The 15,465-nt window shown below is 40.6% G+C and overlaps 1 protein-coding gene across 5 annotated transcripts in view; it reads right to left on the bottom strand.

Annotated features, from left to right (window-relative positions):
- Window positions 1-1,248: 1,248 nt before the first annotated feature.
- Window positions 1,249-15,465, bottom strand: part of SLC35F2 (solute carrier family 35 member F2) — a 36,107-nt gene continuing 21,890 nt past the window's right edge. For 3 of the 5 annotated variants that reach the window (XM_005289965.4, XM_024110194.3, XM_065581483.1), the window contains exons 5-8: window positions 13,278-13,434; window positions 12,323-12,375; window positions 10,965-11,119; window positions 1,249-2,826 (exon numbers count right to left, since the gene is read on the bottom strand). In XM_005289965.4, coding sequence (XP_005290022.1) covers window positions 2,602-2,826; window positions 10,965-11,119; window positions 12,323-12,375; window positions 13,278-13,434 — 590 coding nt within the window. In that variant the 3' untranslated portion in view covers window positions 1,249-2,601. Of the gene's footprint in view, window positions 2,827-4,917; window positions 4,980-10,964; window positions 11,120-11,404; window positions 11,434-12,322; window positions 12,376-13,277; window positions 13,435-15,465 lie in introns of all 5 variants that reach the window. The other 2 variants (XR_255492.3, XM_024110192.3) reach the window with 2 other exon arrangements.

Here is a 15,465-nt window from a genome sequence, read left to right as displayed (position 1 = left end):
TCTGAGGAAAGATTTTGGCACACAAGAGCAGACTTTCCTCTCCTTTCATCCCCTCGATGGGAAATATCAGAGGGGAGGCTGTGAATATCGGAGCCAACTTACCTTTGTTTTCACCATTCTCCTAAGCAGCGCAGTCACCGCCTCTTATTATGCCTGTGTCAGTTTCTGATGGACTGCAAGTCAGGTAGCATTTCTGTGGTAATGACACTTTTTAGATGCTAGTGCTGTAGTCTTGTACTTTCTTTTCTTTGTTCTATGATTCATTCACCACTTGGGTAAAGGAGCACACTGTTCTTTTGTGTGTCCTGCTTTAACTAAAATGGCTGTAAGTAAAGACAATAAAAATGTGCAGTCTTTTCCATGCAGCACTGCATATGGTACATGTCAACACACTATGGAATATGACAAACCGTGTTGTTATGATATAAACCAGGGGTAGGCAACCTATGGTACACGTGCCAAAGGCGGCACGCGAGCTGATTTTCAGTGGCACTCACACTGCCCGGGTCCTGGCTACCAGTCCAGGGGGCTCTGCATTTTAATTTAATTTTAAATGAAGTTTCTTAAACATTTTAAAAACCTTATTAACTTTACATAAAATAGTAGTTTAGTTATATATTACAGACTTATAGAAAGAGACCTTCTAAAAGTGTTAAAATGTATTACTGGCATGCGAAACCTTAAATTAGAGTGAATAAATGAAGACTCGGCACACCGCTTCTGAAAGGTTGCCGACCCCTGATATAAACTCTTAGTTTAGAGAATGGGTTCTCGATGCTCCATCTAGTGCCCACACAAAGTCAATACTAGTACAATATGCCAATGGTATGATCTTAGAGAGACAAGGTGGATGAGGTAATATCTTTTATTGGACCAAACTTCCTTTGATGAGAGAAGCAAGCTTTGGAAGAGCTCTGTGTAGTTCGAAAGTGTGTCTTTTTCACCAACAGAAGTTGGTCCAATAAAAGATATCACCTCCCCCACCTCTAATATCCTGGAACCAACATGGCAACAACATTGCAACAGTCTGATCTGTAACTAAGGAATTAGGTTCAGTGTTCTGTATCCTTCACCTACGAATCCTGAGTGGTAGTATTTTGCACTCGTGTTGCACTGGTGCAAATGGCAACACAAGGTGCAAGGCAGCGGAAAATTTGACCCAAAGCTTTTCACAAAGTATCAGCAGCTCTTCTAATCATTGTCTGTATGGAGTATTCAATGTAAAGGCAATATTGAGGGATAGCCACCTCACTGTGTACTGAATATTTATTTTGTGATCGCTAAAGAAAATTGGATAAACTATTGTGCTCAAATAAACTACAACTGATCTATACAAAAAACAATCACATTGTCATCTGATAACCAGTATATTCTAGAGAGGATCATTTACCATTTAAGACAAAACCGGTTAATTTAAAAAATAGTTTGGTCAGTAAAAATCAATACATACAGTCTTTAACAAAGTGAAATTCCAACAGGCAAAAACAGAGTGAGAGCCAGATCTTCAGCTGGTATCTATTGACACAGCGTCAGTGAAACTATGCAAATTTACACCTACAAGTCTGGCCATAGAATGTCTAAACAATCTCAAAACCTCACTTTCATGTAGTGACAGATCAGTTTTAATCACGGATTAGAAATGAAAAAAACGGCACAAATAAAGACAAATGAATTACAAGTCTAGCAAAAGTACTTAACATTTTGGAGAGCCAGACATTTTTGCTACAAAGAATGAACTGATGTGGGGCGCCAGCAGCATCCCCACCCATGTTCACTTAGCTGCATCTCCCCTTTTTAAAAAAAAATTGGACTGCCAATTTTACACGTGGCTCCAATGAAGGAATGAGGTACTACATCACTTGGTAGAGGTACATAGGTATTATGAGAGAGAGAGAGTGAGAAGGGGGATGAGGAATATCTTTTATTGGACCAGTTTCTGTTAGTGGAAGGCACAAGCTTTCAAGCTTCACAAAGTGCTTCCTTACTGAGACCCGAGGAAGCTTGTCCTTTCCACTAATGCAAGCTGGTCCAATAAAAGATATACATCACCCATCTTCTGTGTCTCATATCCTGGGACCAACATAGCTAAAACACTGCAAACATATGTGTCATGGCATGTAGAGCTAGATCTTGCAAGGTACTGAGGGCCTCTTGAGAAGTGCCGATCCCACCGATCTCAAATCCCACTCATTTCAATGGGAGCAGAGGACACTCCCTTAGCACCTTGCAGGATTGGGCCCTTAATAATTAACACACAACAAAGGATTTCTGCTCCTGCTAGTGACCTGAGAGCTAGCTTTGGCTTCATCTTTATAAAGCATTTGCTCTTAAATTAATCAAACTTTCTGAACATAAGGTTCTGTCACTTCCCAGAGGCTTCCAAATATTTTTCTATTTCACTTTAAGGGACAGATCTTCAGTTGGATTAGATTAACATAGCTTCATTGATTGAGGATCTGGCCTTATTAGCTAAGTGTTTATCCAGTGTCCTAAAACAAATGCAGCATGATGTACACCTTTGGCAACAGAGCAGTTCTCCATATCAATATTGAGGAATAAATTTGGCAGTACAAAAGCTTTCTTTAAAATGCTGCTAGTTTTCTAACCCGTGTTCACCTGCACATTTTCTTCTTTAGTAAACTGTACGGTAGCAGCAGGAGTTTCCTGGTGGTTCTCCTCAATTTTTAGTCCAAGGTTATCAAACCCAATGCTGGCTGGTTGTGGCAAACTAGTTGCAGCTTCTTCTGCAGTTTGAGTTGGAGTAGAACAGTACAAAATGAAGCCCACCATAATGACACCAAAGGACAGGAGGTAGAGACCTGAAAACTGACAAGGATATGGGGAGGGGAAGGGAAATAGATGTGGTTAGTAATCCTGTCTTATGATTGTGCCTTGCAGCAAGAGCATCACTTACAGCTACACTTTCTTTATGTCTCAATATTTAGAGTGCATCCATCACCAGAGTATATGGGGCCCCAAACACAAAACTCAGAAGCTTAGTCCACTGTCAGACTCAGACTACCTTAATGTTCTTCTTCACTTCCCCTTCTTAACACTGGTATACAGGAAATTGTTTTCTTAAGTTTAGACACCCATCTTGACAGATGTGACCCAGGATATCATGGTTCTAGATATGGTGATGGCAAGGAATAACTGTTTATGCAAGTGAACACTAATGTAATATACCACTAAGTGTTTTCAATTTTAAGTGCAACATGGCCAAATTCTGTGATGGATTTGCTCCAGACTTTCACCTGTGAGAAAGAATTTGTCCCTGTTGCTGGAATTCTGCAAGTCACTAGATCAGTAGATGCGTTGTACATCACTTTTAACCATTTTATGGGCTATATACATGTTATTACTGGGCCAAACCGGTTTTCCTGTCTCCTGCTATACACCAGTTTAACTTCACAGAAGTTATACCAGTATAAAGAGATAACTAAGACTACTAGGTGGATCAGGCAAACAGGATTTGGTCTATTATTATCATCCAGTAAACTGTTAACTTTCTAAAAAAGGAAGGATTATTACAAACCATCTTGATAGGAAAATAAGAGTCCACTTAAAGTGTTGACTTTATAAAATTGGATTTAAAATGTAACAGGATCAAATTACCCTCATCTGGGAACAGTTTGTCAGCAGACACAAAAAGCTACAGATTTTCTTCCCAACACCATAATTACTGGAGCAGCTGGATGACTGAAATCAAAATATCCCTGCTCAAAACTAGCTCCCCAGTAATAATACAGGCATAATATTCTTTTGAGGCCTAATCCTGCTGTCAATAGAAAGACTCCCATTGGTTTCAACTCATGCAGGATTGCTCCCTACATCTGTGCTTATTGTCTTATGGCTGAGATTTTCAATTATGTCTTATGATTATTGTCTAATACTATAAATTCTGGTGGAGGTTTGTATTGTTTGATTTCTCTGCTAACACTTGCACTGACAGTTCTGGTGTCAAGAGGATTCTATTACCGACTACAATTAATGTTGACAAAGTCAGTGTTGAAAATTATTTTCAGCTGAATCAGAATTCAGTATAGCAACCCAGCTATAAACAAGTTCAGTTGCTTGGTGTATTGGCATTAATACTAGCCAGAACTTTCCAAACACTGTCCTCAATTTTGAGGAAAACAAGTAACTCTTCACAGTCACAAAATGAAGGAAAAATTGGGACTTCAGACTCAAGCCACTTTGATAGTTGAGCACTTTGAAGGGCACCACACATACTGCACATGAAGAGGTGAGCTGGCTCAGAATGGACAGGGGCCTTAGGTTAATATGGTCACGCAGGTACAACTGAAGTTGAACTACTAAGGAAGGATAAATAGCTGCTACAATTCTAACTCCTCTTCAGCTTCTAAATCTAAATTATTTCAGAAATTATGTAAATTGGGCCAGATTCTGCTCAGTTACACTAATGTTAATCTGGAGTAACTCTTACCTGTAATGGAGTTACTCCAGGGTTACAAAAGTTTAAACTGAAGACAGAATTTTGCCTGTGGATGTCTGAATTTTATTTATTGGTTCCCATGAAGAGGGTCTGTTTTCATGGAGCCTTCGGTTTATGTCCATGTTATCTTATAAACAGGCAGCTAAATTCTCATCAGGCACACAGACGTAGCAAAGCAGAGTGTACTGGTGCCCATAATCTCTCATGCACAGCTTCCCCTGCTATGCCCCACCTAAAAGGATTATTCTTCTTAGGATCTGTGGCTAAGACTTTCAAAGGGACTGATCTGGGGGCATGACTTTCAGAAAATGCTGAGCACTCAGCCCTGAAACTCAGGCCCTTTTTGGGGTGCAGCCCAAACTTGCGGCACACAAAATAGTCACCTTTGAAAGTCTTCGCTTAGGTGCAGAGCCATTGCCAGGTCAGAGGGACACACACAGACATAAACATGAAGATCATACCTGGACCCACCCAGGAATGCCTCTGCCTCTCAAGAAGGGGTTGTAAGACAGTTTCTTCAGGGCTTTAAAGGGAGATAATGAGAACAATGATTGTACCCTCTTCCTTGCTCTTTCACTGCTGAACATGGGATTTCTAGACACACTGCACCTGCTGTGACTTGGCATAAAATAGACAACTCTCATCTCCAATCTGCACTGTGGATTTCTGTGGCATAACTTTGTACCATGCATGAAACTCCCACTGTCATTGATAGGAGGCCTAAGTGCATAATGTGCAACAGACAGCTACAATGTGGACTGGAGAAAGTTTTGACCACTGAATAGCTTGCAGCATAGGAACTGCACGTAAGCAAAAGGGGTGATAGGAGCCTATTTGTGAGCACCCACAAAATGACTGCTGAAACTTACATTCATCCCGTAATTAGAAATGATGGTTCCCTAAGCTTTCCAATCATATTTATGTTTTACCTAATTGTTGCACTGATGTCTTGTACTGACACCAATTATTCCAGAATATTTACCAGTCATTTTAATGCAAACTCCGCTGGGATTTCTTTTCAATAGGATATTGCCAACTGCTCTTGGGGCAGTATCCCTCTAGAGGTCCTAGCTTCCTCCTAACCTGTCCTCCTCTCTTCTTCACGTTAGCCCAGTCAATCAACTTAGGGTACGTCTATACTTACTTCCTGGTCCGGATGTAAGCGATCGATCTTCTCGGATCAATTTATCGCGTCTTGTCTAGACGCGATAAATCGATCCCGGATCGATCCCGGAAGTGCTTGCCGTCGACGCCAGTACTCCAGCTCAGCGAGAGGAGTACGCGGCATCGACGGGGGAGCCTGCCTGCCACATCTGGACCCGCGGTAAGTTCGGACTAAGGTACTTCGAATTCAGCTACGTTTTTAACGTAGCTGAATTTGCGTACCTTAGTCCGAAGTGGGGGGTTAGTGTGGACCAGGCCTTAGCTTAAAATGAGTCAATCAGCCCTTAAACTCTGGTGTGCAGACTTCCTTTGTCTCCCTATCATTTTCTTAGGCCATGTATACACTACTAAGTTAAGTCAACCTAACTTATGTCAGCATACAGCTGCGCAGTAATTTCTTTACTTGTGCGTGCCTACACTTTGCTCGTGTCAGCAGTGTGCGTCCTCAACAGGATCACTTGAATCAATTGTGCTGTCAGTGTGGAACATTGTGGGATGGCTTCTGAAAGCCAGTAATGGTTGACCTAAGTAGCATAGTGTCTACACTGACATTACATTGAACTAACTACATTGACCGTAGCTCTATGCCTTTTGTGGCAGTGGTTATTAAATAGGCGTAGCAGGGTGGTTACGTCAGCAGGAGTAACATTTAAGTGTAGAAACTTCCATAGTTAGGTCGTCATAAGCTGCTTTGCATCAACCCAACTCCGTTGTGTAGACCAGGCCTTAGAGGTAGCGGGGCATGGTGCTGTTGTTCCTACGCTCTCCCACACCTTTCTACCTCCCCAACCCTCTCCGTTTTCCTTCCTTTATAACTGGGCTTGTTTTCCTTTATTGGTCCCAGCTGTGGTGCATGCCGCCATGATTGGCAGTTCCAGCACCTGTGCTAGGGTGTGGTCAGCCTGGTCGCCTATAAGCCAAGGAAAGTGTCCTCCCACTTCTGCCTATGCTCAGTATGGGGTTTGCACAACAGACACAAAACCATTTTAGATGCAGGCAACTCAACTTTTTAGAGCTGAGTAATTAGGAAAATTAAAAGTGGATTTTCTGATACATAAGTTACTCTAACCACTAGAGCATGTGCTAGAGAATAATAAGGTATGTCTCTTAGACACCAAGGCAGAGATATTTCAGAGTAGCAGCCGTGTTAGTCTGTATCCGCAAAAAGAAGAACAGGAGGACTTGTGGCACCTTAGAGACTAACAAATTTATTAGAGCATAAGCTTTCGTGGACTACAGCCCACTTCTTCGGATGCTTAAGGCAGAGATACTTTTCCTGAAATAATAGAATAAAGGCTAAATCCTGGCTCTGAGTACAGGGGGCGTGCAAGGAGGAGGCGGCTCCATCATAGTCCAAGCATCGTGGCTGGAGCCATTTTCCCTGTGTGTAAATCTCAATGCCTGCATAGATAGCACAGCATTAGTTAGCTAGACGAATGGTTCTGGAAGTTGGGAGGAGAGCACTAAAGCAGCATCTATCAAAAGCTACAGCCAGCATTCCTCCAGCACAGCCCTACTAGCTCTGTGGGGAGAGGTGTAAGGCCAGGGCTACGCTCCCACCCTGCTTACACAAACGCCTCCTGAAGCGTTGAATGCAAACACGACTGCTGGCTGACCTCCCTCACTTATGTTCTGAAGGCCAGTCTGAATCTGTGTAGACAATGGCAGTCTTCACAGTGACGGCGATGGGAATCAGATTGGGCCCTAACAACAGAAGCAGCCACGCCATGTTTGCTTCCTGCACTGGGGCAGGAAAGAGTCTCCCATCCTCCTTCCCCTCACAGACTCATAGGCAGAGACATGTAATTTAACCCTTCCGGTGCACACTGGACTGGGTTCAATTTCTAGCTCTGTCACAAACTTTCCTATGTGACATTAGGCAACTTATTTCACTTCTCTGGCCTTCAGATTCTCTATCTGTAAAATGGTGATCAAAATCCTTCCTGACCTCGCAGGGATGGTGTGGGGCTAAATATTTGGGAGAGTGTTCGGATACGACGGGGATGGGGCCAGATAAGTACGGGGTTGGGATTAAAGTAGACAGAAGTGCTGCTCAGTAATCTGGTGTCACTTGAACTCATTTGGGTTGAACTCATTAAATTTGGGGGTAGGGAGAAATGTGTGGCACTAACTGCAGGGGGGAGGGATAGCTCAGTGGTTTGAGCATTAGCCTGCTAAACCCAGGGTTGTGAGCTCAATCCTTAAGGGGGCCACTTAGGGATCTGGGGCAAAATCAGTACTTGGTCCTGCTAGTGAAGGCAGGGGGTTGGACTCGATGACCTTTCAAGGTCCCTTCCAGTTCTAGGAGATAGGATATCTTCATTAATTTTGCAGCCCCTTCCCTTTGGAACTGAAAAAGAAAGGGGGTTATTCTTCAGGCACAAAGTAAGCCATTGTTCCATTCGTTGACACCTTTTGCCTTGGTAGTTCCACCATTCCAGTGTGTTTTATGCCTCAGACTGGTGAAGAAATAAACTGAGTTTTCTCACATTGTTTTGCTTGTCCTCCTCTAGCTGCTTTGAGAAGAGAGATTTTGTTTCCCCTTCCACCAGGACACCCTCAGCATGACTTTTAGGCTACTATATGTGGACCAGGACTGAGTTCAGAGGACTAAAAGCCCCATTCAAGAACAAGTATTTATTTATTTTCTGTTTTTACTCTGTTTTATTCAGTCAGGCTTTGTTGCACCAATTTAAATCAGCATAGCAACTAATTTTTGTTAAATTTGCACAATTTTTGTGTTTAGACAAGGCATCATCCACTACCAAGTCTAAAGTCTACTATCAATGTGATTGGTAATCCAGTAACTCCACCTAGTGTCCAGATTTGCAACAGACTCTTTCCTAGATGTTTATACAACAGAAGCACATTCAGAAAATATTCGTGGCAAGCAAACTCCCTCCCTACTCAGTCTTTGGAGAGCTCCTGGGGTTTTGGTTTGTTTGATATTTGACATTGTATTTCAGATCTCAGCTGCATGTAAGACAATGACAGAAGGGGTGAAAATGTAATTCTGAAAGGGAGGGTTGGCCATATGAAGGCCCCCTGTGGGCCTGAACCTGTAAGGGGCCAAGTATCCTAATTCCTATTGATTCCAGTGGTAGGCAAGGGCTGACAGCACCACGCAGGAATAGGAATGGGAACTTCCTCCACCCCAGATACCATTCTGTAATGAGCTTATTCCAAGTGGCAATAATGGCAAAGGTTAACAAAACCATCATGTACTAGAAGACCACAGCCAGGAACCCCTGGGGTTAGAAGAAATCAGAAAAGTATAGTAGAATAAAGGCACTCTGTGGCATAAAGCTAAGATGAAGAAAGAGATACTCTAACTTCACCTGCAACAGCCTCTGAGGGGCCTTAGATGGAATATCATTTGGTGACAAGAGAAAAACTGTTCTTCTTCAGTAAGAGTTGAGTGGTTCTTTGCATTTTTTGTAGTATATTCAATCTCCTATACCTTTATAATCCATGAAACATCCTTCCTGGTGTCTTTGTGCAACAGCAAAGGAAAGATAACATAACTTTGCTGCTGTTAAATATGCAAAAATTGTGCTTCCTGGTGTGTAGTTACCTAGTTCTCCCTTAGACCTGCTTGTAACTGTAGGTACTGCATTAGTATTGCTCCATTCTCTTGCTGCCTCCCCTTGGCTGTTTTAAATTACTTATAGAAGTGCTCTGATTGTGGAGTTGTCATTCTCCAGACAATTTCATTCCTTGATCATTCATAGTGTAATCCAGAGTTCATTACTGCTCCTTTTGCCCAGGAAAAATGTATGATGGTTTCAAACACTACTCACTCCACCTTGCTTTGTGAAGACACTAGCAAAGAATTAATTTAACCTTGAATAAATTAGTCTATATAGAATATATATAAAAAAGACTTCCTATCGTGTCCTTCCCTTATTTTTATATGTGCCTGAAATTCTCTTATAATTTACCCCCAACGCCTTCTGAAATCCACCCTTCTTTTTTTTTTTTTTTTTTAAACCAACATTGGCTGGTACCAGATGCTTCAGAAAGAGATGCAAGAAGCTCTGCGGTGGGCAATTACGGGACAATCTGCCTCTAGGGAAAGCTTCCTCCCAACCCCCAACAGTAAGAAGTTGTCTTAAAGCCTCATGCTTCAGGGTTTATATATGTCCCTTCCAAAATTCTTGCTTATCTTTTAAAAATATTTACTTATTAGCTGTATAAATGTCTAATCCCTTCTTCAATAACGCCATTAGCTGTTTAGTGCCAAGATACATCGATAGGTGACTTAGAAATGAATGCAGTAACTGAGCTGTCTGTTACAATACACAGTGGAGACATTTTCAGTCTGTCATATTTACTTAATTTTTAAAACGAACACTGTTGAGTAGGTTAGATACAAATTTTATTAATGCTCAAAAAGTGTTGTAATCTGGTGGGGAATGTCAATTGCTAAATATCTCTTTGAAAGGAAACTCTAGCAATTGTGTGTGCTTGACACTACAATACTTCTGCTCTCATGCTTTAGAGCCAAAATAAATGGTCCTTCACCTTTAGAACTAAATTTGACATAAAAGCTTCTGATTTCTGTATGGCTGAGGGCAAGTGACCTCCTGGAGTAATACAGCTAAGCCTCTTAAGCAAAGTTCTCAAGCTTCTCGCTAAGCTTTTCCATCCACTGAGAGGGTCAATGATTAAAAAGGTGATAGATAGCTCGGAATGACTCTGGGTACAAAGGATCAGTTAGAGCAGAAGGGTTGGTTTTAATAGGACCACACAGCTGCAACAGAATGCTAAAGAAACAAATCTTACAGAAGCAGTTCCACAGCATGTCCTAGTCAGAGTGTAGAACAGATACATCTGTCTTCAGAACTCAGTGTCTTGAGTTCTGTTCAGAGATATAACTGCATAGACTTGATTCTTCTCTCACGGAGATGTCTCTAATAACTGATTAAACATGCAGAAAACATTTACTTTTGAGGTCAGTCCAAGCCATAGCTTCAGATGGAGACACGCTTGAACTTTTGGATCTTTGAACTTTTTAATAGCCTTTGAGGGCTGACCAGATCTGAACACTCCCAAAGTTTGGGTGATTCAAAATATGAATTAAGAAAAGAACTTTGGGACTAGGATGAATCACTAATTTATTTACAGTTTCTTGCGCTGATTGCAAGACTTTGAGGGTTTTGCAATGCTCTTTAGCAACTTAATCCAGAAAGTGTGAAATGAATTTTAAATCACCATCTACCAAACAGTGCAGTATTATGCAATTAAACTTGAGTCTTCTGATTCAAATAGCTGTTAGAGACAGTTAAGATGGTTATGCTTTGGAATGAAACTTAACTGAAACCATGATTGAATGTTTGCTTACCTTATAGCCAAACAGGAACAGTCCAAAAAAAAGACTGTAGAGATCAGCTGTCAGAATGCCCAAGTTGACAGAAGTAGCGCTAGTAACTTTAATCACTACTGGCATGAAGCTATACAGCCCAAACATACAGAGGGCAAAAGCCACGAATAGCAACACTGTAAAACAAGACAACAATTTACACTAAAAGGAATGAATAATAAGAGAGCAAAAAAGACTGATGTTCTTCAGACATTGTAAATCTTTGCACATTTTATCAGGTGCTACAGTAATACAAATAATAAATATTAATCAAACTGGGTACAAGCAAGTTCCTTCATATAACTCTCTTGTATGGCAAAAACAAGAAAGAAAGAAAATTACAGTAACAGGGAAAGTCTTGCACAGATTCAGATGTTGTGTGGATGAACGGCAGGGAGGAAGTACTGAATTTCTATACAGACCTTGATCACAGGGAGATGAAGGAGGGGGCCTGTAACATCAAAAAAAAGGAATAATCCTGTTCCTTCAGTCTTCATTGGATAATACTAGAGCTGGTCAGAAAAATGTTGATGGAACCATATTCCATCAGAATACGCAATTCCATCTAAATCAAAACACTTTATGAAATCACGTCATTTTTGCTGGAGTTTAATTTCAGAAGAAATCAGAAAAACTGCAACAGGTTGAAACATCCCATTTTGACCCTTTCAAAGCAAAACTTCTCAAATTTTCATTTTGAAATGACATTTCATTTCAAGTTTTTAAATCTTGTATTATATGATACAAAAGCAAAATGTTGGAATTGACATGAAACATTTTGATTGACCCAAAATGAATTTTATTTGGGAATTTTCCTTTGCAGAGAATCTCAAGATTTTTGGTTTTCGCTCAGATTCAGAACGAAGCCAAATTTTGAAATCTTGATCTTTTGCCAAACTGAATTTCTGTCCTCCAATCAGCTCTAGTTAAGACTAACTTTGCCTAGAGGGGACACCAGCATCTGCCTGAAATATTCTGGCTGAAACAAACCCAGTCAAGACAACAATGATGTTGGTGGCATGAATAAAATATTATGAAATAGCAGCCAATGCCATAACTTCTGTCTTGATTGGATCGTCTGTACTTTGGCGGTCAATGTGGTTCAGTTCCATGGACCTACGTGGATTTTGGGGTCCAAAACCTGTAAAGCTTATCTCTTTGCTACCCAGAGTTTGCATAGAGTACAACGCTTTTTTTTTTAAACACAGTATGAATGTTGCTTGTTTTATGCCAACAAATGAAATAAAGGGAAATGAAGATATCATAGCTCTGATAAATTCAACCAATTATCCATTTTTCTGAGGTGTTTTAATTTATACATAATTTTAATGTACACATACCAATTTTCCAGTTCCACTGAATGTGAGCAATGTCCGAGTGTTCCACAATGGCTCTACGTAAGAAAAGACAATGCTGAAGTGAAAATTACTTTGCATTGTTTTCACTATGTATTCAAATAGTGGATTTAATTACGAGCATGTATAAGAAATGCTTTGACTTTCTTTCTCTCTTATAATAAGGAAAGAATACATAAGAGTTAAATAAAAAGGCTCTTTGCCTTTCACAGGTTCACTTGCTATTTAACATACCATCTGAGAAAATTATTAACTGTGATGCTGAGAGGTGAGGAACATAACATTAATTAGTAGGCCTTGTTTGCCTGCTCTCTCTGTCTCCATGTTTGATTGCAATAGTAAATGTTGCCTCATTTTTAAATTCAAGCTTAAACATCACAAATACCCCCTCTTTAATCATCCCTTTTCGTTTTAAATACATTTTAACACTGATTTTTTAGTCACTTTAGAAAATCATAGAAGTCATTCTGCCAGGGAGTAACTCCTGCAGGTTCTCACTGGAAAAACCTTTACAGAAATGCAATCCCGTGAGTAGTCCTTTGTCACATGAGTGGTCCCATGAAGGTCAATGAGACTATTCACACAAGTACAGACTATGGCCCAGATCCTCAGAGGTATTTAGGTACCGCACTCCCATTGAAATCAATGGAAGTTTGGCACCTGAATGCCTTTGAGGATCTGGGCCCACACTCAGACAGGTTTGCAGGATTGGACCTCAAGGGTGCTACATGAAGCAGCAGCATGTATGACCGAGGCAGCAGATGTAAAAAGGAAATGAAATGCATACTGCAGATCAATAAAAAGGACCCCAAATGCCTAGGTAAATGCAAACTTAACAATGAATTAATTTAAAAACAATAGCACCATTTGGTGGTACACAAAGAAATCATTCTGCAGTGTGTTCTTAATTAGGGTTAAAGTAAATATATTAGATCCTTACAGCTGTAGACCGCTGATAATAGTCCCAAACAAGCCCACCATTCCTAGAAACTCCACTCTGCTCAGATTTTTCACAATGTATTCCTCACTCACATTAGAAATGGCATACAAAGAAGCACCCAGCAGAACTAAGACATCGCCAACCACCACGTCACTTCCTGTACAGAAATATTAATCCACAAAAAGGGAAATACTGTAAACACTTTTTAGCTTTTTTTTATTTAAATAAACAAGTTTATTTCTAATGTCTCCACCTTTCACGTTAGGGAGAGGGGAATGTTTCTGTCCTGCTTGTGACCGATTACTCGCAAACCGAAGGCTGACAATGCCAAAGGCTCCAGCCGCCCTTGCAAAATTTGGGGCCAGCTGAGCTTTTGGGTTTTATTTTAAAGGTTAAAACACACTTAGTAAGATCCAGTTCTATCTAGTTCTGCTACAGTTAAGCACTGTGTGGGAATTCCAGAAGAATCCTACCTTTCAGACCATTGATTCAGTTCTTCTGCATTAAGGGCCTGATTCAGCTCCCATTAAAGTCAATTTATTGATTTCAGGGGGAGCAGAATTAGGCTCCAAGTCTATGAAAGCTCTTAAGTGGGTGCTACAAGTCTGTGATTGCATGATATGGGCTAAAATAAGCCTTTTATACTATACTAATGGGATTCCCTGTAATGCCAACAGTCTTCAGGTAATGCCCTTATGCATCGGTTCAATAGCCAGATCGTTGCTCTCATTAAAGTCCTTGATTTGATTTAAAACCTCTTCCCCAAGCAGTTTGATAGTCGTTCTTTAGGAAACATGACTGGGAGCTGAGGGAAGGACTGAGAAAGACACTTCTTGCAAGAAGTATATCTATGTTGTATCTATGATGGATGAATCATGACAAATCTAGAAATCTCAGGGAAGGAAGATTTTCCCTTTGGACTCTATTCTGTCATAGATTCTAAGGCCAGAAGAGACCATTGTGCTCATCAAGTCTGACTTCCCGTACAACACAGGCCATAGAACTTCCCCAAAATAATTCCTAGAGCAGCTCTTTTAGAAAAACATCCCATCTTGATTTAAAAATTGTCAGTGATGAAGAATCCACCATGACCCTTGATAAATTGTTTCAATGGTTAATTACTCTCACCGTTAAAAATTTACATCTTATTTGCAGTCTGAATTTGTCTAGCTTTATCTTCCAGCCATTGGATCGTGTTATACCTTTCTCTGCTAGATTGAAGAGCCCATTATCAAACATAAGTCATGCTTACTAATGTCAAGTAGCACTACGACTATGCCTTCACTACAAAAAAGATGTCTTTTTACATCAAGATAGATATCACACTCACTGTAAAATCCTGGTGGAGACAAGGCAGACGGCGGTTTTACCTCCATGTAGCTAGTCGAGGTCAAACTACATCTCCCACCTGAGGTTTATCTTGACTCATTTCTGCTAGGATTTACATTGAGATAGCTAAAAGCTGTGTAGTGTAGACAAAGCCTAAGTCATATGAAAAGACCCACTGACATCAATGAGACTGGTTGTGTAAGTAGGTGCTATTCAGTGTATTTAACAGTTGCAGTTCCAGGCCCATTATAAGTTTTTTAATTGGACTAAAGACATGTTGATATGTTAGCTCTAGCCAAAGAGAACTCATCCACACTCTCTTTGGTTTGCAACAGTACTAATTACTAGAAGTTTTAATTAACTCCAAAATCTAAAGGGCAAGGTTTTATTTGAGGAGAGGTTAAAAGAGATAAACATACACATAGGCCACAGTACTCAGCTGCACCCAATAAATAAGTGCTGTACACAGCAGGATTGCCAATAGTCCCTTATTACAAGGGACATCCCTTATTTTTTCATCTCTGTATAACAAGATCGGGAGTTGCTGAGTGCTGCAAAAAGCAGCAAGAAATACCCCTGGTGAAGGTAGATAAGTACTGCTTATTATTAATAATGATAATTAATAATGATATCGGAAGGAGGGGTGGGGCAGAGGTACTAAGAAAATGGTGCCTTATTCTTGAAATACAATGTTGGCAACCCTAGGTAATGGGCAAACTGCAAAGGATCTCTCTGTGGCTCCCTAATGCTGGTGCTGGCTCGAGATTGTTTTGGCCCCAGCATAGTTTAGAGCATCCCTAATCCTGCTCTAATCTATGCCCAATTGGCCGTTGGCCTCAAGGAGCCAACCTTCCTGGCC

This window comes from Chrysemys picta, chromosome 1, assembly GCF_011386835.1.
Source record: "Chrysemys picta bellii isolate R12L10 chromosome 1, ASM1138683v2, whole genome shotgun sequence".
Classification (NCBI taxonomy): Eukaryota; Metazoa; Chordata; order Testudines; family Emydidae; genus Chrysemys; species Chrysemys picta.
Note: the sequence above shows the minus strand (reverse complement) of the source record. Positions and strands in the feature narration are given on the sequence as shown.